General features: G+C 40.9%; 2 protein-coding genes across 2 annotated transcripts; one reads left to right on the top strand and one right to left on the bottom strand.

Annotated features, from left to right (window-relative positions):
• The first annotated feature begins 10,044 nt into the window (after positions 1-10,044).
• Positions 10,045-12,354, top strand: ndufb4 (NADH:ubiquinone oxidoreductase subunit B4). The gene is made up of 3 exons (XM_080489081.1): positions 10,045-10,245; positions 11,151-11,294; positions 12,213-12,354. The coding sequence occupies exons 1-3, from the start codon at positions 10,069-10,071 to the stop codon at positions 12,273-12,275; spliced, it is 384 nt and encodes a 127-aa protein (XP_080345207.1). The 5' UTR covers positions 10,045-10,068; the 3' UTR covers positions 12,276-12,354.
• Positions 12,355-13,449: 1,095 nt separating this feature from the next.
• Positions 13,450-21,836, bottom strand: hgd (homogentisate 1,2-dioxygenase). Its single transcript, XM_080489080.1, has 14 exons — positions 21,617-21,836; positions 20,403-20,474; positions 19,441-19,529; positions 19,248-19,353; positions 19,044-19,103; positions 18,856-18,947; positions 18,703-18,737; positions 18,498-18,577; positions 18,089-18,188; positions 16,914-17,038; positions 15,088-15,192; positions 14,811-14,937; positions 13,793-13,974; positions 13,450-13,706 (listed from the first exon to the last, which is right to left on the bottom strand). The coding sequence occupies exons 1-14, from the start codon at positions 21,629-21,631 to the stop codon at positions 13,563-13,565; spliced, it is 1,332 nt and encodes a 443-aa protein (XP_080345206.1). The 5' UTR covers positions 21,632-21,836; the 3' UTR covers positions 13,450-13,562.
• Positions 21,837-26,027: the final 4,191 nt, after the last annotated feature.

Here is a 26,027-nt window from a genome sequence, read left to right as displayed (position 1 = left end):
TTGGTGCTAAATATGCATCAGAAGCTCAAATGGGACAATATAGACAAAGTGTAAAGCCCTGAGCAGATTACTCAGCCACAAATTCACCTTAATTATCTCCTTGTGAGTATTTTTAGTGTTGTCTGGGAGACAAACCACTACAGGATGGCAATGAGATTCCTCTGAAATGCAAATAAAAGAACAAGGAGAGATTATTCTCATTTAGGCCTAAAAAGAGAGACAAACAATTGTATGACAGCTGCACATCACATTAGTGGCTGTACCCCTGAAGTGTTAAATGATGCGATACTGCCTGTTGATCTGAAATGACACCACATATACACACAAGCAAACACACGGAAAGCGACACATCTTCAAATGCAAATTTAAACGTAAATAGCCACTTTCAAAATAAAATCCAGTCTCCTGAAACGACATCCACTGGTGATCTAAATGTTAATTCAAGGGTCACTGTGGGTGGTCGTTACAAATGGAGCAGTGTTTCAGTCATTATGGTGGTGTAATGGTGGTGTGGCATTGTTTCCACTCCACTTTGGCTTCAGTCATCCCACTTGAGAACAAAGATGACGATACTGATGAATAACAAAGTCATTTGGAAGTCTCCAATCTATAGGGCTGTGGTAGGAAATGAGCCAAGCGCAGTGACATGTCAGAGTTTTCCATTAAAGCTGCTCAGTCAGGTTCCTATGTAGTTAGTGGCTTCCAGTCAATGTCCTCGAGCTCTGGAAACCACTGAGTAAGTATTAGTTTCTTCCTGATGGGACAATTCCAAACAACATGCAATGTGGGGAAAAGACAGTCACACACAAGTACTATGATAGTGGTTTGGGGTTTGTTCCTTAAAGAATATAGGTTCAACTTAGAGACGAGGACCACAAGAGCCTTTTAACGATTAATCTGAACCAGAAAGAGCCGGGATCACAAAGCCTTTATTGTCTTTCTACAGAAATACAATTGTGTTTTAAAAGACACATACAACATCAAACACAACCAACAACACACATCATCATTGAACATTAAAGAAGATCAAATCCTAATCTGAAAATACAAGTTATTATTATGTTATCCTTAAACTTCAGCATGATACATTTTGACATGATTTGATGATTTTCCTGCACCTGCCGTCCTCAACACAAGATGTTACTACCCGTTAGAGAAACAATAATGAACATTTGATTACACAATATGATGAGTACTATGTACAATCAATATTGCCAAGCCAGTGAAAGGTGAACATTTTTTTGTTTGTTAAAAAACACATTTTTAGAAGTCCATTTATTTTAAATGTAGAGGTTATAACAGATACAAGTTATATGTGGAGACTTGTGATGATATTTCAAAGTAAAAGCATGTAATCAACAAGTGAAGAGTGCTCTTTGTTATTACCGTGGACAGTTACTAACAATAATGTCAAGGACAAGAAACTTAAAGTAGCCCAGCATTCAATTCAACCAAAAATTGCCACTAAGGATGTGACAAAGAATGTGCAGGTTGAGATTATCGGAGCAAAACAGTTCAAGCTTATCCTTCCACGTTAAATAAACTGTGGTCTGATTGTTTTTCTGTTGCAGAAATGTCTGTTTCCAAACTGGAAAAATTTTTGTTTAATTTTGGTTCAAGCAGGGTAACTTTAATGTGTAATAACAGATCAAACGAAATTTTACTAAAAGACAAATACCCTTTAACTTCATTTTGTCACAATGACTTTGTCTATAATGCATTTGCAGCATGACTGACAGCCAAGATGAGGTACTCCCTACTTAGTATTCCCGTAGTGGTTCCCTTTTATTTGTGTCTTCCCACTGACCTCAGATCGTGGCCACGCTTTCAGGCTGAATTTGACTCCTTCCCTTCATCTCCTGCCACTTCCCATCAGATCAGATAGGGCGTTGGCTGTCTTCCTCACCTCGTGTCACTCCTCTCCAGTCTGACATCATGTCCCCCAAGCAGCTTCCCTAACTCTGGCTGTCAAAACTTCCCCAAACTGCTGTCATGGTGGCCCGGCCCTGTCACATCACCCTGACCCAAATTAAAAAAAAAAAATGCAGGAGAGTGGAGAGAAACAAAGATGGAAATGGGATTTGTGTAAGTCCTCAGTAACAGGGTTATGATGTCAGCTCAATATATCAACCTGCTGACCTTTGAGCATGCATGGCTGCTGGAGGGTTATTTATGGCCCAATGCAGAATTTATTGACTTTTCAGGCACAGTCAGACCTTTATTAGAAAGAGAACCATGTGCAAGCCCCAGGTCTAAAACTTACTAAGAACAAATAATGATCAAACCACGCTGACGGTCATGTCATCTCAATGATACTTTCTATTTTTACCTAGAAACTGTGACATATGTGAATCATTGGTCAATTCTACATCCCTATGTGTGCGATTTGCTTGCATAATTATCATTTTATGGTGTATCTTTGAAGTGTTCACACACACACACACACACACACACACACACACACACACACACACACACACACACACACACACACACACACACACACACACACACACACACTTTACTGAGTGTTCGCCTCAGTTGATGCAACAGGCTAAAAAAACGAAACAAACTGGCTGATGAAAACTAAAGTGTTGATTCAGATGAGCCAAGAAACGTTTGTGAAATACACACATGTATAGTTAGTTCCTTATACTTACATTAATTATCTGGTGTAAGAAAGGGGACAATGAGAAAGCATTTTGATGATTTATTTACTTAAGGAATATGGTAATTGGTATATTTACACCTACATGCTAAATTGATAAACCATGAAAAACTATATATTAAGGGCACCGTTAACTAAGTTTAAAGAAAATAGGGGAAAGCTAAAACTGATATTGAATTCACAAAGAAAAAAACATTTTTAAAATACAGTCAGTCGGTCAATGCAAACGCCTCTGAGGGGAGGGAGAAGTCCAATGGTCACAACGTCATCGCCTTTCCCTAACTGTTTTTTTTTTATTAATTTTTTAACCTGTCCGAGCTATATCTTAGGCGGCAAAGAGAAAAGATCTCATTGAAGGGATTTTTGTTGTTATGAATAAACAACAAAAAAGAAAATGTTGCCTCGTGTAGAAGGAATGGGTTCAACACTTTACTAGATGCTATATTTGCTGCAAATGAGCTTTAAAATCTGTTTTCTGTCCCTAAAACTGGTTTAACACTGTTGTTTGCCATTTAGTTGTAACAAAAGTTTGGAATTGTTCACAGTGTTATTTGTATTGGTAGCGTAGCCTACATAATACACAAACAAATAAGAAAATAATTAATTTGTTCCAGTTTCATCAGGAGCCGTTTGTGACTTCATTTGAAGCACCTTAATCATGATATAACCAGAAAGTGTTTCCATGCCAGTGGCAACATCCTGGATGCCATTGTCTTGGCAGGTGTCTCTACATTCTTCATTATCGGTCATTCATAAGGAGAGAAGTGGCTTTCAGCTGTGAATGAGTATAATCATGGACATTTTGATAAGTTTCATCAAACCTGGGTGCTGAAAAGAGCAGACCTGAATGAAAAATGCCGAATTTTGTCATCTGGCAATTTGTCTGTGTAACTCTCCTTGAAGTTGATGGATGACTGCTGAGTCACTGCCACGGGCCAATCTCTTCCCTGCATAGTCCTATGAAGCATAAAATATTGCTGAGTTTAACCTGCTGCCCACTGTATAGATCTGTGAAAGCTGATTTATTTAGAAAGGAATACTCACAGACAGAGTGAATCAATTTTATAGATATAGATTACAACAGCACGGCAGAGAGAAGGGAGGATTAACTGAAAACAAAACATTTAAAAACTAATTTTGCAGAATAGGAAGACCAAGCATCATTTCAAAGGGTTGGTGATATGATTCAAAGTCTGGCTGAATAAGTTGCGCTGTAAAACTCAGCCACATAAACAGGATATGCATTTGAAAAGAAGCAGATCTACTTCTACTTCAAACCAAAACTGCTGAAGAAAAGCTTTTAAATATACAGCCCACATCTCAGGAACAGCCCACCAGATGGTCCAACCTGGTCCACAAGATGACCTTGAAATGTGTATAAATTACAATGAAAGCAATCATTTCAATTTCTTATTAGCTTTATCTAATCTAACTCCCTAAGGCCGTAATTAGCAGATGTAACAAAACATCGCTAGCAGAGTGGCATTAAAGACATATTATGAAAACATGCATCCTGAATGATGCAGAAATCATGCGCTGTGAGAAATGACTGGGAGAAGACCGAGAATATCAATATCAATCTGAGCAGAAACACTGTGGCAGGTAGATCTATCAGGAGATTTAATACAAAAAAAAAAAAAAAGAATTATTAAGTCATTACATTTTTCAATGCAAAGGAATTCAAAGAAGCTCAACGTGAGATTTCGCACCAAAAACATTACCAATAGAAGGACAAATAGCCTTTTTTTTTTTTTTAATTTGGTTTGTACAAATAGAATTAAATGTACTTCCACCTCTTGGTATTGAAACAAAAGGAAACATTTGGATATGTTGTGATTTATAGGTTATTTCGCTTTTGCTTTATTCGCTGAGATCAACCTGGACTTTTGTGGCCCGTGACTTAAAAGGAGTTTGACGTCCCTTCGCTTGGATCTCTTTAGTATGACACAAAGGTTATCTTGGGCTATGAAGTGGACAGGGCTGTCAGAGGAGAGAGGAGCTGAGGAGGACAGCGCTGGGAATACAGCAGGTGGAGGAAGAATTTAAATCAGACTGTTGTTGTAGATGAAGCCACAAAGACACAAACTTCTCCACACAGCTTGTGAAAAGCATTTGTCTGAATGTGAAGCTGTGGCGAGAGCGAATGGAGAGGGAGGGAAATGGTGATACGGGATTGCTTCACTGTTGCCTGCAGCCAACACTTCATTAACTTTGAAACCATTTGTGAAAATTACAAAAGCCCTAAACTGGCACAATTATGTTGTGTAGATGAAAACGGGCGGAAAAGGACATTACATTCCTCAGTTACATTCCTCAAGGGCACCAGGGTAATGGAGTCTCACGGCCAAGTAATATTATGTATAAGCAACAAGGAGCAGCATAACACATCGGATCACTGTCTATGTCTACAAAACCACTTCAGGGGCGTTTGGTAAAGAGTGAGGAGAAAAGTAATTTTAACTTGTGGTCAGAATCAGAGCCTGCAAACATTTTCCAAGCCAATCTCTTAACAAAACAAAACAAAACAAAAAGAATAAAGTGGCACAAAACAGCTTCTGATTACTGGGAGTGATTAAGTCCTGCGAGGTAGCACAGGCAGCAGATATAAATCGTGTCTTTAGCTCCCAGTCTGGAACTGACTGTGCAGCTCTGCCTCATCTTCATCTCTCTGTTATCTGTCAAAGATTCTGCACAATAAGCACATCAAAAATAAGCGTCAGTCAGCGTCAGAGATAAAGAACAAAATGCTGGGTGAAGGAGACTAACTCGGCATGGGAGCCGACATGCTTGGGAAACAAAAAAAATAAATAAAAAAGAATATGTGGTTATTGTGCCCACAGCTTGAAAACTCCAGAAAGTTCAGCTTCCAAGCCCATGAGGTCCATGGGTGCTCGCCAGGGCAGAGACATATTAATATTTCATTTGAGTCTCTCTGCACTGGAGTGTGGTCTCACGCTGAATTTGAAAGTCTTAAATGAATGTCTCAAAACTGCAGAGAGGGTGGCGCTTTAAGGGTCCTGAGAGGACAATAAATCACTTGGTCACACGCGCAGTAGCTCCACCCGGGCCCTCCTGGGATCAAAGCGCTCTCTCAGCATCGCTGAACCACTCCACTGCTCAAGGATGAAGTCCGGAATTAAAGAGAACTGCGCCTAAGAAGCTCTATCATCACATCTGCCGTGTTTACGGTATAATCCAGTTGTTATACTCCTGACATACCCTTGACAAGGTATATAACAGTTCAGTTTCCCTTAAAATGCATCACCCCGGTGGAGTGAAAAGATTAAATTGGCACATATTCTCTTGCGGCAGTGTGTCACTCGCAGGCTGAAATCTCTCAGTAAATTCTTATTCCATCCACCTCCTGGAGGAGAATAACATACATGAGGAATGTGATGCAGAAATTATAAGACATCTGGTGTACTTTCCCTGCACATAACCTTGGCTGATAATACAACTTTGTCCCTATAATGTTCATGTCCTTTCCATATGGAGGAGATTCTCACTTCTATACTTGGTTGTAATGGAAAATAAATGTATTCTTATTATGAACAGAACTCACATTAATACTCTACAGGTTTATCTTTGGATGTCGTCACCATGTTTCTGCTCTTCTGCTTCTTCCAATCGTGTCACATTGACTGTGTGTAACTATATCTTGCTGGACAATGCCCCCCTGTGGCCATATTGTATACACTAATAGACACAAAAGTGAGGCGATGTCAGGCAGGGTGCAGTGGTTAGCTCTGCCACCTCTCTTGCAAAACCATCCCCAGTTTGAGTTCAGGTAGAGTTTGGGAGTCTCTCTGTCTGTATGTAGGTTCTTTTCGGGTACTGTGGTTTCCTCCCATAGTCCAAAAAACATGGCTTTAAGGTCATCTGGTCACTGTGACTTGCCGCTCGATGTAAATCTGTGTAAATGTGTGTTTCTCTGTGTTGGCCTTGTGATGAAATGGTTGAGAGTGTTGTTGATAAAGTGGTAAAGAAGATGGATGAAGGGAATATCAAGCTTAAACATGAGCAAATGTGTTCACCTTGCCTGGGATCCAGATCCTAAAACTATTGCAAATCTTTTGAATGAATAATTCAGAATCACTGCATGTTGTTCACTATCTATGGCCTTGTGTGCTGAAGCCTGATATTCCAACAACAAATAAAGAGAGTTTGGTCTCACATACAAACTACCAAGCACCATTTTAAAAATGTTTCTATTACAGTAATTCTTGCGCCTGCCTCAGTGGCACTTACCAAAACATATTATGTATACAGAAAATATTATTCTATAGTATGGGTGTCTCAACATTAAGTTAGATTTTCGGTGACAAACAAAATACCATAGTAGTAAAATGTACCTAAACAGTTGTTACAAGGCTTGTTGTCAGGCTGTGGGTTTATTGGTGTAAAATAGTTAATACATGTAATGGCAATGCAGCCAATGTCCTGTTTCCCATTTTGTAAATGGATCTGAGGCATAAATGGGAACACCAGCGTCACATCGAAGGTTTCTATGGAGGACTTTTGTGTTTAATATTTGATTTCACGCTGACATTGTGGCTGCTCTTCTTAATCAATATTTGTGTAGCAAGCCGAGTTTATCCCTACATTAATAATAGTTTGTGGATCAAAAGTGTGTTGTACAATGATAAATGAGAAGAGGAAATCAGAGATTGATATTTATTGATGTGTTAATCATTTCAAGGAGTGGTAGGTTTTTCTGAATTCCCTTCAGGGCCTGTTGGGGGACTTGGCCGGATGAGTGGTGGGGCTGATTGTTTGCTACTGGGCTCTTCTGTCTGGGGAGACTGACTGTCCATCTGTCCGAGTGCTTTGTCTCTCTCTGCAGCCACCTGCATGACCTGCTTCACAGCCGCCTGGTATTTCTCGTTCATCCGGTGCACTGCAGGCGTGTTGCTGTTGCACTGCAGCCGGAGCCTCCTCATCTCCTCGATGAGCCTGTTTGTCTCCTGGACCACACGCTTGTGCTGCAGCCGGTGGAAGTCTCTGGCCTTGTGGGCTCTCTGCAGTGTTCCTGCTGAAGCGGACGCGGCCTGTCTGTACTCCTCTCTCTCCCGTCGGGCGTTCATCAGCTGGTTCTGCAAGCGCAGGATTTCAATGTACACACCCGGTGCAGCAGTGACCTGCTCTGGATCCACCGGGCCCTCCGCCGTCACCTCCGTCCACTCCGTCTGGAAACAGTCCAGTGTTTCTGTCATGCCCATCTGAGAGAGAAAAGTGCGTATGAAAGCCACCATCGTCGTCGCTTTACACGCGGTTGTGTTGACGCTTCTCGCAGCTGGAGCTTTGGGTTCCTGGATGTCCGACACCGGGGCTTCCAAGTCTTCTTCCTCGTCGTTTAAACTGCTTTCTTCTTCTAGAGAAACTTCCTCATGACTAAAGTCATTATCGCTGTCAACTGGCATATCTCTGTAGGTTGTTACGTGCGTTTCATTCGCAGCTTTCATCGTTTCACGAGGCTGAAAGTTTGCTGTTGCCATGGTGACGCTCGTACCAGTCAACGCGAGACCTCACGAGTTCACAGGTACATCCGAATAGTCCCTCCTTTCTCCTTTCCTACCTACTTTACCCCGTGACGTCATTCACGGGAAAGATGTTAGGCTTCCTAATGGAGATAGCGGAATTCTAATTTAAAAAATGTATTAAAAAAAAGAGTTAGGGAAAGGCGATGACGTTGTTGTGACCATAGATATAAATATATATGCATGGTTGCGACGTCATCCGTGGTGGGGATTAAACTATAAATTTCCGAAAATGGATAACGACAACCTCTAAAGGGTGATATGTCAAATATCACAATTTTGAATTGAAATCAAAGGAAAAGAGGCTACCAGGTGAATGAATAACCAATGTAAACTGAGAATAGGCTGCACAAAAAACTTACTTTACTGTGTTTATTTTACAACATCCGCATAACATTCATAGTTGGAATATGAGTTTTAGATTATTTAAAGTTGTTCAAGGCATATTTTTGCATTGGTAACTTAACATGATCAGCATTGAGTCATCCTGAGTCGTCCTGAGCGGGTCCCTTAAAAAGGATCGACGCCGCATCGACCGCTATTTCCTCTTGGCGCTCGCGAGCGGTGGCGTCTCCATCTTGGTCCGGTCGTCTGCTCCGCCCAGTCTAATCTGTTTGACAGGAGCAATGAAGTGTCAGCAACTTTAATCACTCATGACTCGGTGAATACTAAAGTGATTTTCATACATGCAGGTCTGATACCAGACACATGGTTTGGAGAATTTTAATGTTCATAGTGGACTAAACATTAATATAATGTTCTGATTTGTGATATACTGTATGAACACGCACACACACACACACACACACACACACACACACACACACACACACACACACACACACACACATATTTTAATTAAGTTAAAAATAATATGAAGACATCATAAACCCAGAAGTAAGATACAAGACAATAGGCAAGTTATCAAACAAGTTATTTTTGATCACTTGTGTACAATCACATACTTAAACCAATATCCATATAGTCCGTATATATACACATACAAATCCATATAGACGCCCTTTGATGATATTAATAAATCATAGCTTATGAAAAAATATTCAGAGAAAATAGATAATCTATATTTAAGTATACTCACACACTTATAAGCATAGACACACATGTACATACCTCATATATTTAATTAACATATATATATATATATATATGAAGAATAAACAGGTTTTGTCTTCATAAACATTCAGACAGTGCATCCTCTCTTCCTCTCTTGGCTCTGAAGTCTAGATTTCCCCTGTATACAAAACCTTATTTTTGCTTATTTGTAGCTTTGTGCATTCATTTGGCAGTTTCGAATTCTACCAGATCTGGGAGTTTCAGTAGGCCGGAATTAATAAATAAGGCATTAGTGTGGTCCTGGAAGCCTTATGAAACAATCTAAAGGCTCTTTTCTAGAGTGTGCACGACAGTCGAAGTCCTCAAATCCTGTGTTCAACATGTCTTCAGTTGTGTGTATGGGTTTAATTATGAGTGTGTTTAATATGAGTGGCAGCGAAAACAAAGCTGTAAACAAAGTCTAGCTCATGACAGCTGCTACCAGTTCGCTGGTGGACAGAAATACAGCACAATAAGTTTATATTCGCAAAATCCAAACAATGTTAATGTTCCATCTTACCTGTGAAAAGTAATCCCCCGAGCCCTACTTTCTACAGTCCTCCGATTTGTCCAAAAATACGCCGCACGGTGCTCAGACGTCTTGAAATTTCTGCTACTACTACTGTGTTTACAGGCTTTTGACGACCGGACCAAGATGGCGGCCGCATTTCCTGCACCGCGGCAGGCTATGCGGCGTCTCCTCCTTATGACGTCTACGTGTTCCCCCGTTCCTGACGTCGACGAACCATCATGGCGGATTACAAAGAGGCGCCCTTGGCTACACGGCCTAGAACGTTGGATCCACATGAGTATTTCAACCTGTCGCCCGATCAGAGGCGCGCGGAGGAGGCGAGATCCGCCATTCAGGCGAACCTGAAGCGGCAGTACCAGCTGCAGCTCAACAACCCGCTCAGGAAGGAGCTCATCGTAAGTGGCTGGTCGCAGCCTAGCAATCAATGTCACCCCTGAAGAGGGCTGAGTACTAAAGGTGGCGCGTTCGGAGATAAACACTGCACAGAGATGGTCTAAAGTCGCACCAGGAGTTATGCTCCATCTGAATTTAAGTTAGTTGTTATTGTAAAAGTCACCTAAACTTCGTTTGAATGTCATTAGCCGGCTAGCAAGTGATTCCGGACTCGATCAGCTGTCAGAGCCGCCGTCCCGTTCAGGATTTACTCTTTAAAAAAAAAAGAGAGTCGCATTTCTGTGCTTTTCTTGTTCAATCTGATTTAAGATGAAGTTGAGAACATCTTTAAAATAGGTGAACGTCGCTACATGTGTGGAACAGTGTTTCGTGGTAGACAGTAAACGCCACTAACAATTGAAGGCTAATATTTGTGACGTCGCACGTTCCGTATTTCAACTTGGGAGTTTTGTTTTGGATGAACTCATCCATGTGCAATCCTATTAGTAAAGCTATATTTACTGTGTGGTGTACTCAATATGCTGTGGATGAGAATGTGTTGGTATTGTCAGGGATCATGTCTATATACTATGCAAGCCCTAAGAACTCATGACGATACCCACCAGGATTTCAGCTTCATTTAAACGCCATACACTGATTTCATAGATTTGTGTGTTTCTTCCACGGAGAGAGTAAAATTGGGAAACTATGGAAGGAATGTCAGAGAAATTCCACTTATAATCTGCTCTTCTCTGCTTGGCTCTTGTCCTTTTGTTCAGTACAAAGGTTGTTTACTTTTATTATTCAGTGAAGCTTCCAACAGTTCTGTGTCCTTGTTTTCTTTGTCGTGATTAAGTCTGTTGCATTTAAGGAAGGAGTCAATTTACCTGTGGAAAAAAATGACTTTATATTTCTTGTGTCTTTCCAGGAAGACCATGCCCTGACACGATGGGTATACGCACGAGCCAACCCCTACCCACACTTTAGAGCCACAAAGAAGACTTCTCTGTTCGGTGCAATGTTTGGGATTTTTCCTCTCTTTGCCCTTTACTACATCTTCAAGACGGACCGGGTAGGGGACCGGATAACGTTTTTGTTTGTTTGTTTGTTTTAACATGTCAGGGGCCATTTATTGAATGACCTGTGTCAACTGTGTCTTCTCAAGCAGCACGAGAAGCATCAAAACTTTAATCTATGTATCGTAGTACCATATAGTGGCACATGGTAACAAGTGAAGACTGTACAAAGACCGTGTGACAGATAAAAACAATAGGTATGAGGAGAGAATAGTATAATAGTCCCGATGTAGTTTCCGTTTTAGAAACTATCATGTTGCAGATGTGTGAACAGTGTCTGTGAATCGCCTGCTCTTTTTTTAAATTCATCTGCCTGCCCCTATATTGCAGACACTAAGTGCCACAGAAATCATCTATGAAATCTCTTGAAGCAACTCGGTATTCACATAAGAACATTTATATTTGACCATGTTGTAATTTTGTTCTTGCTCACTGACAAAACTATTCACATGAATAGTTTTGTCTTGGCAAAGACCTTTTTTATTTTTTTTTTTCTTTCTTTCTTTCTTTTTTTAAAGATCATGTAGTTACAATTGGGGACCATTATCTCTTCGTAGCAGCGCGGTTGATCCGGTTTCAATTTTTTTTGTCACAGATACATCCACATTACAAATCGTTTGAAACTGTGCCTGCTTTCATTTTTCCTCCTCATTGTCATGGAGATTTACCCTCTAAATCCTCACCAATTGGAATTCCAGCAAGAATTTGGTGCAATTGTCACAGCGCTGGGCTATCATGCTCGTCTCCCCCTCTGCTGGGGGACGGGGGGGGGGGGGGGGATTGAAAATCATGAAACATTCACTCCAAAAACACGCAGTCGAGAAAATGTCCTGAAGGTGAAGTGGGCTTGGGTGGTATGACTTTGTTGCCATGGAAACTACTAACCCATCATCTGTTTGTCGTGTGTTTTCTAGGACAGAAAAGAGGCGAAGATTATGAACGGAACCCTCGAGCGCAAGTTCAATTTGTCATCGTGAGCGCCGATGTGGAAAGATGCTCCTGTATGTTCCAGTGTGTGTAATTATTATTAATACAATAAAGATATATTGCCAGACACCGTTTGTATTTGAATTAATGGTGGGAGAAAAATGAGTTTGATTTGTACGCCGTATAGATGGTATACACAGAAACACATACTGGAACGGCATTTTCCAATTCTCAGAGCCGAAGTGAAATCCTGATGGTTCATTATTGGGATTTCTCAAGCTTTTGGAAGGACATTGTCAATAAAGGGGAGAAAAAGGCGAGACTGCAGCCCGCTTCGGACCAACACGACATACAGATGTGACTGTCCATAAGGGGTGTTGTCCCCCAGAGTAGCTGAATAATCTCAGTCAATTAAGTTTTTATATCAACTTATTGTACTTATGTAGGGCCTCAGCCACTCTAATGTGACTATGGGTGAAGACACTGTGCCGCCAGAACAGACACGTCACGTCATGCTCTGGAAATTTAAATATTCTTATAGGGCGTGTTTGTGGACTGTGGAGAGAATCATTCAAAAATGGCTTCCCAAACCTGGACCTGAACTTCAGACGATCTCATTGTGGGGCATGAATGGTAACCACTAATCCACAAAATAGAACCAGTTGCATGCTGAACAAGTAGCCTAATTCATTCCAGACACAGATTTCAGAATCACTTTTCAATTATAAAAAAAGAAAAATAATTTTTTTAACAGGGCTAGCAGTTGCTGCCCCTGACTGCACACCACTGCTTACAATACGATATGTTTTTATCTATCAAAATAAATATGAATTACTAGACTTATTGGGTGTATGCTTCAAAAACATACGGGCATAAAGAGTATCAGCTTTTTCATATTTTTTAAATAAATGTGGCAATTAGTTATGATAATTTGGAGATTTGTCATTGAAGAACACTAGTGTTTTGGCCATTGTAGGAAATTCAACCAAAAAAAATTCACATATCTCAACAATTATCACAATAAATATTGTAGTGTTTCCGTCAACATAGCATAAATAGAAGGAAATTTAAAAATTGACAAATTACAAAATAACTTGGATGGGTGATACCCTTTTGAATATAATGTATGTTGGAACAATAGCTTTTCTGCTGTGAGCCCAGACATTGTACAAATTGTAAAAAAAAAAAAAGGAAAATAGGAAATTAAATAACACAACAAGAAGAGCCATTCATTTCTGAGGATGTTTACACTTTAATGAGTAATATGAGGATATTATTTTTCCACATTGCATGTGTTTGTTTAATTGTGTGCAGACTTCTGTTAAGCCACTGCTTGTTTACTGCTGGCTGGTTTTCCATTTGGGGTTGAAGTGCTTGCGAAGAGATTCCCAGCACTGGTAGTAGCTCTTGTCAAGCCTCTGGCAGGTTTGCAGGCCCCATTTGGTCACCGCCATGCTGAAAGACGACTCGAACATGAAAGCCTGGAGGAAAGAAACAACATGAAGTGGTTGTAATTCCTGACAGCGCTGACTTGGTGTCCATTCATTTTATTTTTTTTTCTTCTTACCATGGTGCCCTCAGCCACCCTCTCAGGTTGGAGCACAGCGGTGGTGTTCTTCTCGAAGCACTCAGTGTCCGGGCCATGTGGGGTCATGATGCTGTGGAGGCTGGCCCCTCCAGGCTGGAAACCCTCCTCCTTGGCCTCGTAGTGTCCTTTGATCAGGCCCATGAACTCACTCATGCAGTTCCCTAGTGACCGACAGGAGGCGGATTAACAGCACGAAACTGAACGTTTGAGCGAGCAGTGACCCTCATCTCCGCCAGATGGCGTTAGAGATCTTTGGTGAAATCGCATGAAAGCAACGGTCCAGGGAAACGAGTCCAGGATTGTCCTCACCTGGCTGGATCAAAGGGCATTTTAGCTTTCAGATGGTTTGCTTAATTTATTTGATGTGTTTACCCTTGCGAGGAGTATTTGATATAATAATTCCAACTGACATGCAAAATCAGCTGTTTCAGCAACATGTCTCAAGAAATATAATATCATTGAAAAGTGACCTTATATACATGAAAATATTGAGACATGTTTAACATTTATATTGTGATATATATATATCATTTCAAGTAAAAACAAATAGGAAAGCATCTAATCTTGTGGAATATTTTGATAGTTCGAGATCCTGCATTTCTGATCTGAAACTAAAATAAATATTGTTGAACAAAAAGTGTTTCAATTTGTGTGTATTAAATCAAATTGTAATAAATTACAATTTGATTTGATATGAATATGAGGGAAGTGAACTTTTCAATCACGTTATAATCATCTGTGATGTACCTGTAGTTCACGGAATACAATTTAAAATGGAAACAAACTGTGAATCGTGACGATAGAACTGATTGTTGGGCGTAATTGAGTGTGTGCGTGTGTCCTTTCCGACTTCGGCAAACTGGTTGGTTATAGGTGTGTGTGTGTGTGTGTGTGTGTGTGTGTGTGTGTGTGTGTGTGTGTGTGTGTGTGTGTGTGTGTGTGTGTGTGTGTGTGTGTGTGTGTGTGTGTGTGTGTGTGTGTGTCCCTTTGGTCTTACGGTGGTAGTAAGGTGGACGGAAAGTGTGGTCTGCCACACCCCATCGAGGGGGGAAGATGACGAAGTCAGCGATGGCCACACCTGGTCTGGTGGATTTAGCAGTCAGCACTGTGAATATTGAGGGGTCCTAGTGGAAGATTGTAAATGTGTGACAGTTTGGGTGAACCATTAGTAAAATATTGTTCAACTCCAGTGACTAAAAAGAAAAAAGAAAAATGACAGAAAACACGCTGTAATTGTAAAGTGTTAGGAGCGTGTCTATAAGCATGACACTTACCGCGTGGTCGAAGGCCACACAGTTGATAACCATGAAGTTCTTCAGGTTGTATTTGTACGGCGTGTAGTTCCCGTGCCAGGCAACCACATTGAACGGCGAGAAATCCTACGCACAACAAAACAAATAAGAGGAGTCTACCCAAGCAACAAACACAAAAGACTTTAAATTGAGCTTTTCACAGGGAAAAAAGGAACAATGAATAATGTCTTTGTAATCTTAAATTCCCAGAGAGAGTACTTCTTGACATAAAGAGAGAAAAAAACGGGTCGTAATGAAAAGGGTTGATTGTGAAAAAGGGTGCGCTTCTTTCATTCTTCTCTTTCATTCCCCCTGTTCTTTGTGATACAAGGCTCCAGGTATTATGGGGTAATTGGCTTCACAATCAAACTTTCCCAAACTTTGAGCATTTTGACGCTCGCAGCAGCGCAGTTAACGGGGGGGAGGCGGCAGTGGGTGCAGAGATATTTCTTTATCTTGATTGTTAAAACCACAGCAATTTTATATAGTTTCTCTTTTCTGATAATGTCACAGCAAAAAAGACATTCAACAGCACCTCTAAAATCAATATAGTTCATTACAACTCAAGCTGCCGCCATACTGACCTCCACACTCCCTACACACAGGCTCACACACATTTCCACAAATCAACATTTTAATACACACCAACAATAAAAGCTGACAAACGCACACACAATCGTAAATATATGCAAAACCAAATGCATGCACATTGCATTGCAAATAATCACTAAAAAAACAACTTAACACGCACTCTTCTCTGAGCAGTTACCATCAAAAAAAAAAAAAAAAAAAAGCCTTTGGGAAACCCAGGGCAGGTAATTTGTTGGACATTCATCTGTGATAACTCCACTACATTCGATTAAAATGGGGGGGGGGGGGGGGGGAACGGTTGGGAGCAAGCACTTGCACACACATGCACACAAAACACAAACATATTGGCCCAGTCAAGCAAATAATAAGTTAATTTGAGCAATTTCAGCTCTCTGCAGGGGAACAAAACAGCAGGACCAGAAAGGAGCAGCAGCATCTTCCCTGAGATGAGGCCTGTGTCCCCCCATCTTATTTTCTTACCCCCGTAGCCTCGATCTCCAGGCTCGGGGAACAGTGAACTCTCGAAAAAGCGTGTCGCCTCTGACCCGCAGAGCACACCCGAGGGCGGATACTCGGGTTGAGGCAGCGAGATAGAGGGAAAAAAGGGTTTGTTTTGCCTCAAAATAAAAGACAGTATCTTGCCCTTGAGCACTTCTTACGATGAATAATAACAGTGTGGTTTGACACGGTTTCCACGGTTACAACCCCTCAACCCCCGCCCCTGACAAACCTCTCCTCCCACCTCCTCCCTGTCTCAGTAAAAAACCTCCTGTCAGACATTATGTGTCGATCCAATTATGCACCCAACAGGACATTTCAGGAGGGGGAGGATCATTCCCCGAGTGAAATATGGTGAAATTAATGCTTAACTTGGAAAAGGTTTTTCCTACGAAGCTTCACAGGTACACTGTCTGTAGCTCCAGAATGCCTTAACTAATTATGAGTGATTAAGACTCATAAGGGAGCCGAGGCGGAAACCTGCTGAATGGATAACAGCCAAGGCTTCTATATTAAATCATCAGGGATGGCAATTCAGTCGGCAGGAGCAGCTAATGGATCATATACTTCACCTGGACAGATTCCTTTTAGTGTCGGTGGCAGTTAGATGGTGTTTATTGAAGCATACACAAACCGAAATAAGGTAATAGGGCAAGTGTGCCTGTATGTGTGCTTTCCTGTCAGGGAGTATGCTCAAAGTTATATGTCAAAATAACCACCTGTTGGCAGGCAAACAGCTTCCCCTGGTACTTGTTGATGACAGTGTAACCAGTGGACACGGTCCGGTCCTCATACCACGCCACTGGACACAGGAAATCTCTTGGGTTGGCCAGACCATTGGCTCCTACAACACAGAAGGTAGAATATGCTGGTAAATGGCCACAAGAAAAAGGTGCACTTGAACAAGCTAATTGTTCACCCTATTGCTGTGTTGGAGTTACCGAGATAAAGGTTGGCCGACCTACAATCGTATACTGTGGTCGGAGATACAATCTGAATTTAAGGCTCATCATTTGATGCAATGGAATCGAGGACAACTGTCAACTTCTTTGGCCCCAGTTAAAGAAATGACAAAACACTGACATTGACTCCTCAAAGATCTGCCTCCTCACTATGGCGTGTTAAACTCCTTTTACCTCAGGAACTACATACAGCACAGCCCAATTTGCTCTTGAATGCCTGGACCAGGAAAGTGAAAGAATAATAAGCTTAATTTTTAAAATTTTGGGACAACTCCAAATTTTCCTTTATGATTTAGTGCAAAGAGGTATATATTTGAACAAAACAAGAATTATAACAGATAAGTGGAAAGGTAACAGAAAAACTGGTGTGAAATGCAGAACTGTAACAGTCTAAATTAATATGGTCGACCTGCAGGCCAGAACAGAGGCTGTACTTTTCCAGTTTTGGCCTTTGGGCCGTATGTTTGACACCCCTGAGCCAGTCGTAGTGTTTCTGTAATTAAAGGCTGTTTAATTTAACAGAACAAGAACTTTTTATCAACTTACTGGCATCAGCTAGGACGAAGTTAACTTAGTTAAAAATTTGGACCTGTTGAGTTATGCTCATGATCCAACCCTGCTGCTGGTTTATAGAAACACTGTATGATCCGCCAGCGGACTATCAAAATGATTTTATTAAGTCAGCCGAGTCAAAATTAGGAAATGTTCCCATTCATTTTGCGTATAGCTACCACATGTCATTATAAGGTATTGAGAGGCACTAGAAAGTCAGGGGATCTTACACTAGTTTCAAGCAGACTGAATGAGTTACAACACTAACACAGAGGAAGGCGTCAGCATTGAACACAAACAACCGGGCATCACAGAGAAACGTTTGGAGATCGGCGCTGCTTCGGAAAAAGGATTGTTACATTAACTGTACAGACACTAACCGATAGGTCCCAAGTCAGGGAGTTCAAAATGGGCTCCATACACCTCCAGTATGTATCCTCTGGTTTCTCCAAACACTTCAACACTGAAACGCATCCCTTGCTGGAAAAAAAAAAAAAAAAAAGAGAGAGAAAAGTGGTTGTCAGAGGTAATTTTGTGCGTGTAGGCCATATCCTTGCAGAGGAGACTTGAGATTCATAGATTGACGTGTCTGGAAAAACACATATGCTGCTTTTCTGGTGACCAGGCTTTCTGTAGCTTAAAAGCTCTTTCCTCTTTTGTATGTTTTAAGGTCACTTTGGGAAAGTACACAACAATATCTTTCTAAATATGGTAAGTGGGATGTGGGGGCAGACACAATGTGGATATTTGTGCAAAGCGGGGGGGAAAGATGGAAAACATACAACCCACCTGGACGACACAGATCTCGTTCGGCTCGACCATCATCTTCCCAAACTCCGTGGTGATCAAGATCTCGCCCTGCTGGGGGACTGCAGACACAAACAGAGAAAAGAGCCACAAAAAGAATCAAATTCGAGGGAGAACAACTGTGGATTGAACTATCATTGTTCTTATGATGGATGACAGAGAAAACATCAACAACCCTTTCCCTCACCAATCAGAAAGTCTCCATCTGAGTTGTTGAAGCACCTGCAACAAGACGAAAACTTTGTCGTTGTCGAAGTACAACAATGATTTTCATAGTTCTTCATGAAATGCTTGTATTTACAGTATTGTGGGACACATCTGGATGCATTTACATCCTCACCTGTCCACCATAGAGGAGTTGCAGGTGTACATGTGGATGCCAATGCCATTGCGAGATTTAGCATCCCCAGCACCGCAGACAGTGTGGAGACCCTGAGTCATACAGATGAAGGAATTAACAAGTAATGTAAGCGTTTTTGCTTTAAACTATATTTCCTCACAAAATATCAAGAATTGAGATAATCTTACAGAGACAAAGTCGACTCTCTTCTCTGTATATTTGGGGATGGTGAATGGCAACCACCGCAGCTGTGAAAGAAAACTGATTGTCATTATGTATTCAGATACTTTAAAGTCTTGATAGAGGCTGTGAAGACAGATTTCCACATTTAGCTTCCATATTAAACATTAAGTAAGCAGGTTTAGTTCATTTCACGTCTCCTTTTGATTTACCTGGTTAGGGTCAGGCTGCACCTCGTCCCAGTCCTCGGTCACATCCCCACAGGGCATCAGAGTAAAGGGCTTGTGCTTTACAGACGGGAGGATGCGGTACAGCCAGCTGGAGAACGAGACAAGGGGTCGGTGTTCAGTCATAACGCCAAACAGTCATTTATGTCAGGTGAAAGTCTCAAACGGGGATGGGCACCTCCTCTTGTTGGCCGGACGAGGGCAGGTGAAGGCAGAGCCGGACAGCTGCTCAGCGTAGAGACCATATGAGCAAACCTGAGGGTTGTTCTGTAGAAATGCATGTACATCATGTTAGTCTTACATAAACACAAGATTATTTAGCAAAACAGAAAATGCAAATCAAAGTCAGAGTAGAACAACAATACTTAATATACTTGCCTGATATTGTTCTATGTTGTTTAATTTCATATTGTATTGTAATATTATATCATAGGGAACTGTGTTGTATCGTAAAAAATACAATACCAATTTAGGTCTGGGTTTGGGGGGCCTTTCTGGGTGGAGGCTGCATGTTCTCTCTGTGTGTTCTTCTTAGGTTTCCTCCAACCGACCTACAACATGTCTTTACAGCTAATTGGTGGTTCTTGATTGTCCACAAGTGTAAATATGAGTGTGTTTGCCCTGTGATGGTTCAGGATGTACCCTGCTTTACGCTCCATCGTCAGCTGGGAATGGCTTCAGCCCCCCAGTCTCTTGAATTGGATGAAGGGCTATAGAAGATGGATGTACGGATGTAGGATGTTGTATTTTATTGAATTGTATGTAATTGATATCAGTCAGGAGTACACATCCTTTTTTTTAAAGTGATAAATGTATTGTAGTAAAAAAGCTCAATTGTATGACACTATGCTAAACACATACCTTTTGAATTATTTTGCAGTCTTATAACAGATGATGGTCTAGATGTCTCCTACCACCAGATTACATTATTTCATGTCAAACAAATAAAGTATGCACTTTAAAATCCTCATTGTGTTAAATTAAGAATTCATACAAGTTCATGCGCATGATATGATTTTGCAATACTTTTAATGAAATATCACACTGGATGAATGTGACAAGGATTTGTGTGTGTGTGTGTGTGTGTGTGTGTGTGTGTGTGTGTGTGTGTGTGTGTGTGTGTGTGTGTGTGTGTGTTACCTGTCCCTCAGGCAAGGATCCGGGACAGAGAGGGTCTTCTGAGGAAAACTCGTTTCCAAAGCCACTCATGTACTAAAACAGACAGACGTCTCACACTCAAGGGAAGGCAAGTTAAAGTGAAAAATAAAAAATACATCATGCGGCTTCATTGTGATGCAGGATAAATGTGTTCATGCTGGTTATAATTAAATTTGAAGGCTTGTCATTAAGGCTTGTCTTTTTGTTAATTGTTGTCATATTGATTCACATTAGATCTATCATAAAACAAACTGCAGTTATACCAAATTTCCCCCCTTGCAGTCATCCATTATTTTTCTGTTATTGTGTTAGAGAAACAGACTAATTACACTTGGATCCTCCACAGTACTTTTTGATCAATATGTCAATTATGACAACAGCCATATCTCCCTGTGCCACAGGAAAACGTGAACTTGGCACGATGCAAACAGATCTTGTTGAGTCATTGTTGTACTGCAGAAAGTGCACTCTGGACGTGGATGGTTTCCATATGTGCACGTTCATGAACCGTATGAGCTGGTTGAAAGCTCCAGCATTTTCTTTATGAAATAACAAGAAGATTTTTACTCTTTTTGAATGATTTTATGAGTCAAAGAACATGTAGTTTAACATCTTTTTAAAAAAAAAATCAATATCCATGCTAAGAAAAAATTAAAAAATTAAAGAATACATATTCCTAATCCCCAAATTTTGGGCTTAATATGATCATATTAGACAATGTAATAACTCAGCAGATGTCATGATAATAATGTTTTACCAAAGGTTAAATAACCTTTATAAACAAATGTAAACATGTGCAATGGGAGTTATTGTCCATAACTCTGCGACAAGAAAACTATACTATGATTAAATTCACACCTTTTACACATTAAACTCAAACTTTTTGACTATAATGAGAAAAGTCAGTGAAGTTGAGGATTGTCAGACAACATCTGGGCAGAGACCGAATGTCGTGATCTGATTGGCTGGAGGGAACGCCTCCCTCCTCTCACCCTGTGTTATGCAGACTTCTGCATCCTGACAGATAAAACTGTGTAACTTTGTAGGATTTACACTCATTCACAACAGTATACGTAGTTTCAAACTTGTGCAAAACTTCAGTACAGAGTTGATCCTCAAATTCCTGTGCTTAACGCGGGCTGCAGGCTTTAAGCATTGATGAGTAACTATTTAGTTAAAACAAATCCTGTTCTTACCTTGAGTCCAGCCATTCTGTTCTCGGTTCAAACTTCACCCTCGCAGCTGTTAAGTCTTTCAAAGACAACAAAGCAACTTGCAGTTTTTCCCCCTGTTTCACTCCTGATGTTTTCCACTTCGGGACGCAGGCCTGCTGGAGTGCAGACCCGGTTGAAAAGGGGGTTGGATTTATACTGTTTCTCAATCTGGGTTTAATTAGGCCTTGACTGACTCCACCGTGACGCAAAAGCTGGGTGCAGAGGAGGGAGAGCGAGAGGGAGGGAGGGAGAGAGGGAGGGAGGAGGACACGCAGGTCGGAAGGTCCAAAATTAAGTAAACAAAGGCCAGTCAGAGCCCCTGCACGGAAACATGACTGAGCCTTAAAGCACAACATGCAGGTAACATCGATGGACCAACATTTTACCAGCTATGTTATTGCTATACATCAGAATTTTATTTAAATGTAAAAACAGCTTCTTACATGAATTCAAATCAGGTGTGATTTTCGATCACTTATAAGGTCTTTATGCAGAAGGGATAAAATATCTTTCTGTCACTATCAGTTCAGACATGACACAACTTACACATTCTAAAACTCAAAACGGACTTCCAACTTTCATGGAAGATCACATGCGCCATCCATTTGGCTGATGTCAGACCCCAGCAGGAAATTAATATTAAAATATTTCATTGTTCAGTGCATCTGAGAGAAGTTTCCTTCACAAAATATGTATTCAAGGCGAAATGGTGACCCTGAATTGCCATCAGGTGTGAATGTGAGTATGTCTACTCTGTACCCTGCTTTCGCCAATTGTTATCTGGGATCAATTCTAGTGCGCCGTGACCCTGAAATGATGAATTGTATGGAAGAGGGAGCGATTGTTAACGGCTGTTTGGATGCAAAGGTCAAAAAGCATCACTACAGAGGAATTGAAAGTCGGGTAGGCTGGTCTTTATCTATACACCTGCAACTGTCACAGCAGTTACACTCATCCACTAAAGCTGAGTACATAATTTTAGTTTGCCTTCATTGCATTGTTGTAACATGAATAAATATATTATATATACATATTCTATTTATCTTGTGATTTCTCAAGAAAATATAAGTGCATCAACAATATTAGTGCATGCTGTTAGAGGTACTTTGTTCGTTATGAGATAATCCAATCAACTAGTTACTTATGACGTAATCAATCACAGATTATGGCCAAACTGCACTCAATTTTTGTACAAACATCAGTACATGCTCGTGCTCACGTCGCACGAAAACAAACATTTGTGTTTTAAAAGGGCGTATTTCATGCATTCACTTCAAGAATCCTTCATTTCCCGAGAAGAAAAAAAAAGATGCAGTTTTGTGTTTGTATATGGGGACAGCAGTGCCCCACTTCCAGGGCTCCTTGATGGTTCATCAGTTTCTGATTTTGTCATGCTTAACACAGGCTGACTTGTTGTTTTATGTAAAGTGAGTAATCATTAGCGTACAGCTACATAATTAATGCACTTCTCTTAAAACCAGAGTTAGTCTATACTTGGATAACCTCTGTGTGCTTTCTTTATAGTTGGAGCAACAACAACAACAAAGGGCCTCTAAAAGGCTTATACATTACTTCACGCAAAATTTATTCAGTTCATTTCTGGAAATAGGTGGTCAAACGAGGTGTACCTAATGTCCCCCATGCAGCATGTATCAAAAAGAATCAATTTCGCTGTTCTTATCCGTGGCTCGCTTCCCCTGCTTGTCTATTTCTTTTCTCTTTCTTGGGGAGGTGTTGGGGAAGGGTAAATGATGGCAATTCTCATAGCGAGGCGCAAATAAACTCGCCGCGGCAGAAGTAACTGTTCTCCGGCGAGGCGTGCAGGCAGAGCCGGCCCTCCCGCTGGCAGGCAGTCAGGGTGCTGTGCCAAAGACGAGAAAGCCCAATGGCAGGAAAATATCACGTCCCAGTCTCCGGAAATTGATCTGCTCCTTGTATGGAGAAAGAAAATGAGCGATTTTAATTTCATCCCAGAGTCTGATGATAGAATCCGAGAATGTCTGGGTCCAATCTGGATGGTGCCTGTGTGTTTTAAGACAAGAAGACGGGAGAGAGACACTGCTGTTGCGCACTGACAGTTATGTCTATGCATGCGTAAGTGGGCCATAAATGCTTTGTTATTAGATGCCTGCTGAATTCAATGGTTTGATGGCAAATGGTACACTCACCTGGCACTGTCTATCCCCCGTATGCATAAACAAACAATCTCTCTCACGTGCACACACACACACACACACACACACACACACACACACACACACACACACACACACACACACACACACACACACACACACACACACACACACAGCATGCTGAGGCATCTGGCCATGCAAAATATTTTGGTTTTATTGCAAGAGGTTTCACTTTCCAGCCTAATCCCACTACCCTAATACAATGAACATCACAGGAGTTTTGCAAAGGAGTACTCAAAGCAGCGAGAGATACATGGAAAAGCTCAGGGTGATGCTTGCCAGAGAATCGGTGTCCTCTTGAATCCTTTTTTTTGTGAGCCATACAGGCAGGAAGCATTGTTTAGGTCTTTGTGCTACACTAACACACGTACATTGTATCAGAGTTGTGAGAATTATCCTCATGAAACTGAAATCATCTGGCTATCTGAGAGGTATATTGAGAGTTATCCTCATGAATCCATACCTTAAATATTCTGTAGGCCTACACGGGTTATTTCATGATAAATTTGCCTTTTGGGAACACATATGGCTGCATTGGGGTTAGTATTCTTGTCTCACTGCGAGCGTGTCTGATTCAAGTCTGGGCTTGGGGGCATTTCTGTTCTCCCTGTGCGTGCTTGGATTTTTTTCGTGGTATCCTGGTTTTCTCCCATAAGTACATGCAACATTAATTTAGGGTAATACAGTAGGTATCTCCAACCTGACGTGGGTGCGACTGTGAATGTGTTTGAACTGTCAAGGACAAGCGACATGTCCTTACTTTTGGCCACACTCAGCTGGAATCAGCTCCACATGATCGTAAGTTGAATGAAGCATCGTAAAGGAGGATTGGACCGCTATTCAAATTTAGACAAAGTGAATCCATAGAATTTGTATAAGCAATATTATAAGGATGCAATTCGTTTGTCCTCAGAAGGAAGAGAGCTGCAGGAAGAGTCTTGGGATTGTCAATCAAGCACCATGTCTGTTCTGATGGGCAGATAAATAACACTTGTGTGCGGCTACTGTGGGTGTGCATGACCTTTTACATGACCAACACTATCTCATCAGCTGGCATTAAGATCTCCGTCGTGCACAATAACTTCTGCAATACATCACCCACAGTACATTTGAAAACATGTTTCCGCTTGTGCGGATATCATTTCCTGAGCTACATACAGACGTGGGCAGAACCATCATAAGCCCTTCATCCTTCCATCCCTCCATCTTATGGACCCACTTTGTCCAAACAGTCTTGGCTGTACTTCGCAGGACTAATGCAGAGAAACAAATACTGTCACTATTGTTTTCAGATTTGATCAAACCCTGACTTTTGTCAAAAAAAAATCATATGTCCATTACCAGATATTTGATTAGAAACAACAACAAAAAAAGGGAAACCTGTACTAACATTTGGGACCTCGACACCATGAGTAGTTTTTGTAGCTCTCAAAGAGACTACAGTACTGTATATCTGTCAGGTGTTTATTTGTTTCTGTGACAGAATTGAGGATTGCAGCTGTTTGACAGGATTTGGATCAGAACCCATCAAAACCACTTCAGAAAAATCCTCTCTTTGGTTTTCTAACTATTAATGGATTTGTGTTCAGGGTCATTATCCTGCTGGATTATCATTTGCCTGCAGCTGAAACAGTTGCCAGACGAGGCAGTGGGAAGAAAGTTTCACTCCAGAATGACTATCTTAAGATTTTAATGTGTCCAAGGCAGGTTCTTGGCACCTGTAGTATGAGGCAGCAAAGCAAGGAAAGTCAACTTTACTTATACTGCATATTTAAGGATCAAGCCCATCAACACACATGAACACTGTGATAAACCAAAACAGAAAAACAGAAATCTCATCTCCAAAAGCATCGAATGGAACAAATAGACATTTGGAGTTTGGTCAGTATCACTTCAGAAGTACTTTATTTACACGTTATTTGGACTACCCTGGAAATTCAGGGGTCTATCTTCATTGTGGGACTAAATCACCCATACATATACCCTGATATATATCCATAGGTGTACCATGTAGGTCGCAGAAAGTCTGACAAATCCTCAAATTTAACATGGTTGTCTGTGTTTCTAGACACAATGGAGTCACCATTTTCACCTGAAATATGGTATAGATAAGATTGACATTCACAAGGTAAATATATAAAATCTATATTTTACATTTATATTTTTCACCTGCTTTACACATTCCAAGGTGGCAGATA

Source organism: Lipophrys pholis, assembly GCF_963383615.2.
Source record: "Lipophrys pholis genome assembly, chromosome: 20".
In the NCBI taxonomy this organism is placed as follows: domain Eukaryota; kingdom Metazoa; phylum Chordata; class Actinopteri; order Blenniiformes; family Blenniidae; genus Lipophrys; species Lipophrys pholis.
The sequence above is the reverse complement of the archived record's forward strand: the minus strand, read 5'-3'. Positions and strand labels throughout refer to the sequence as shown.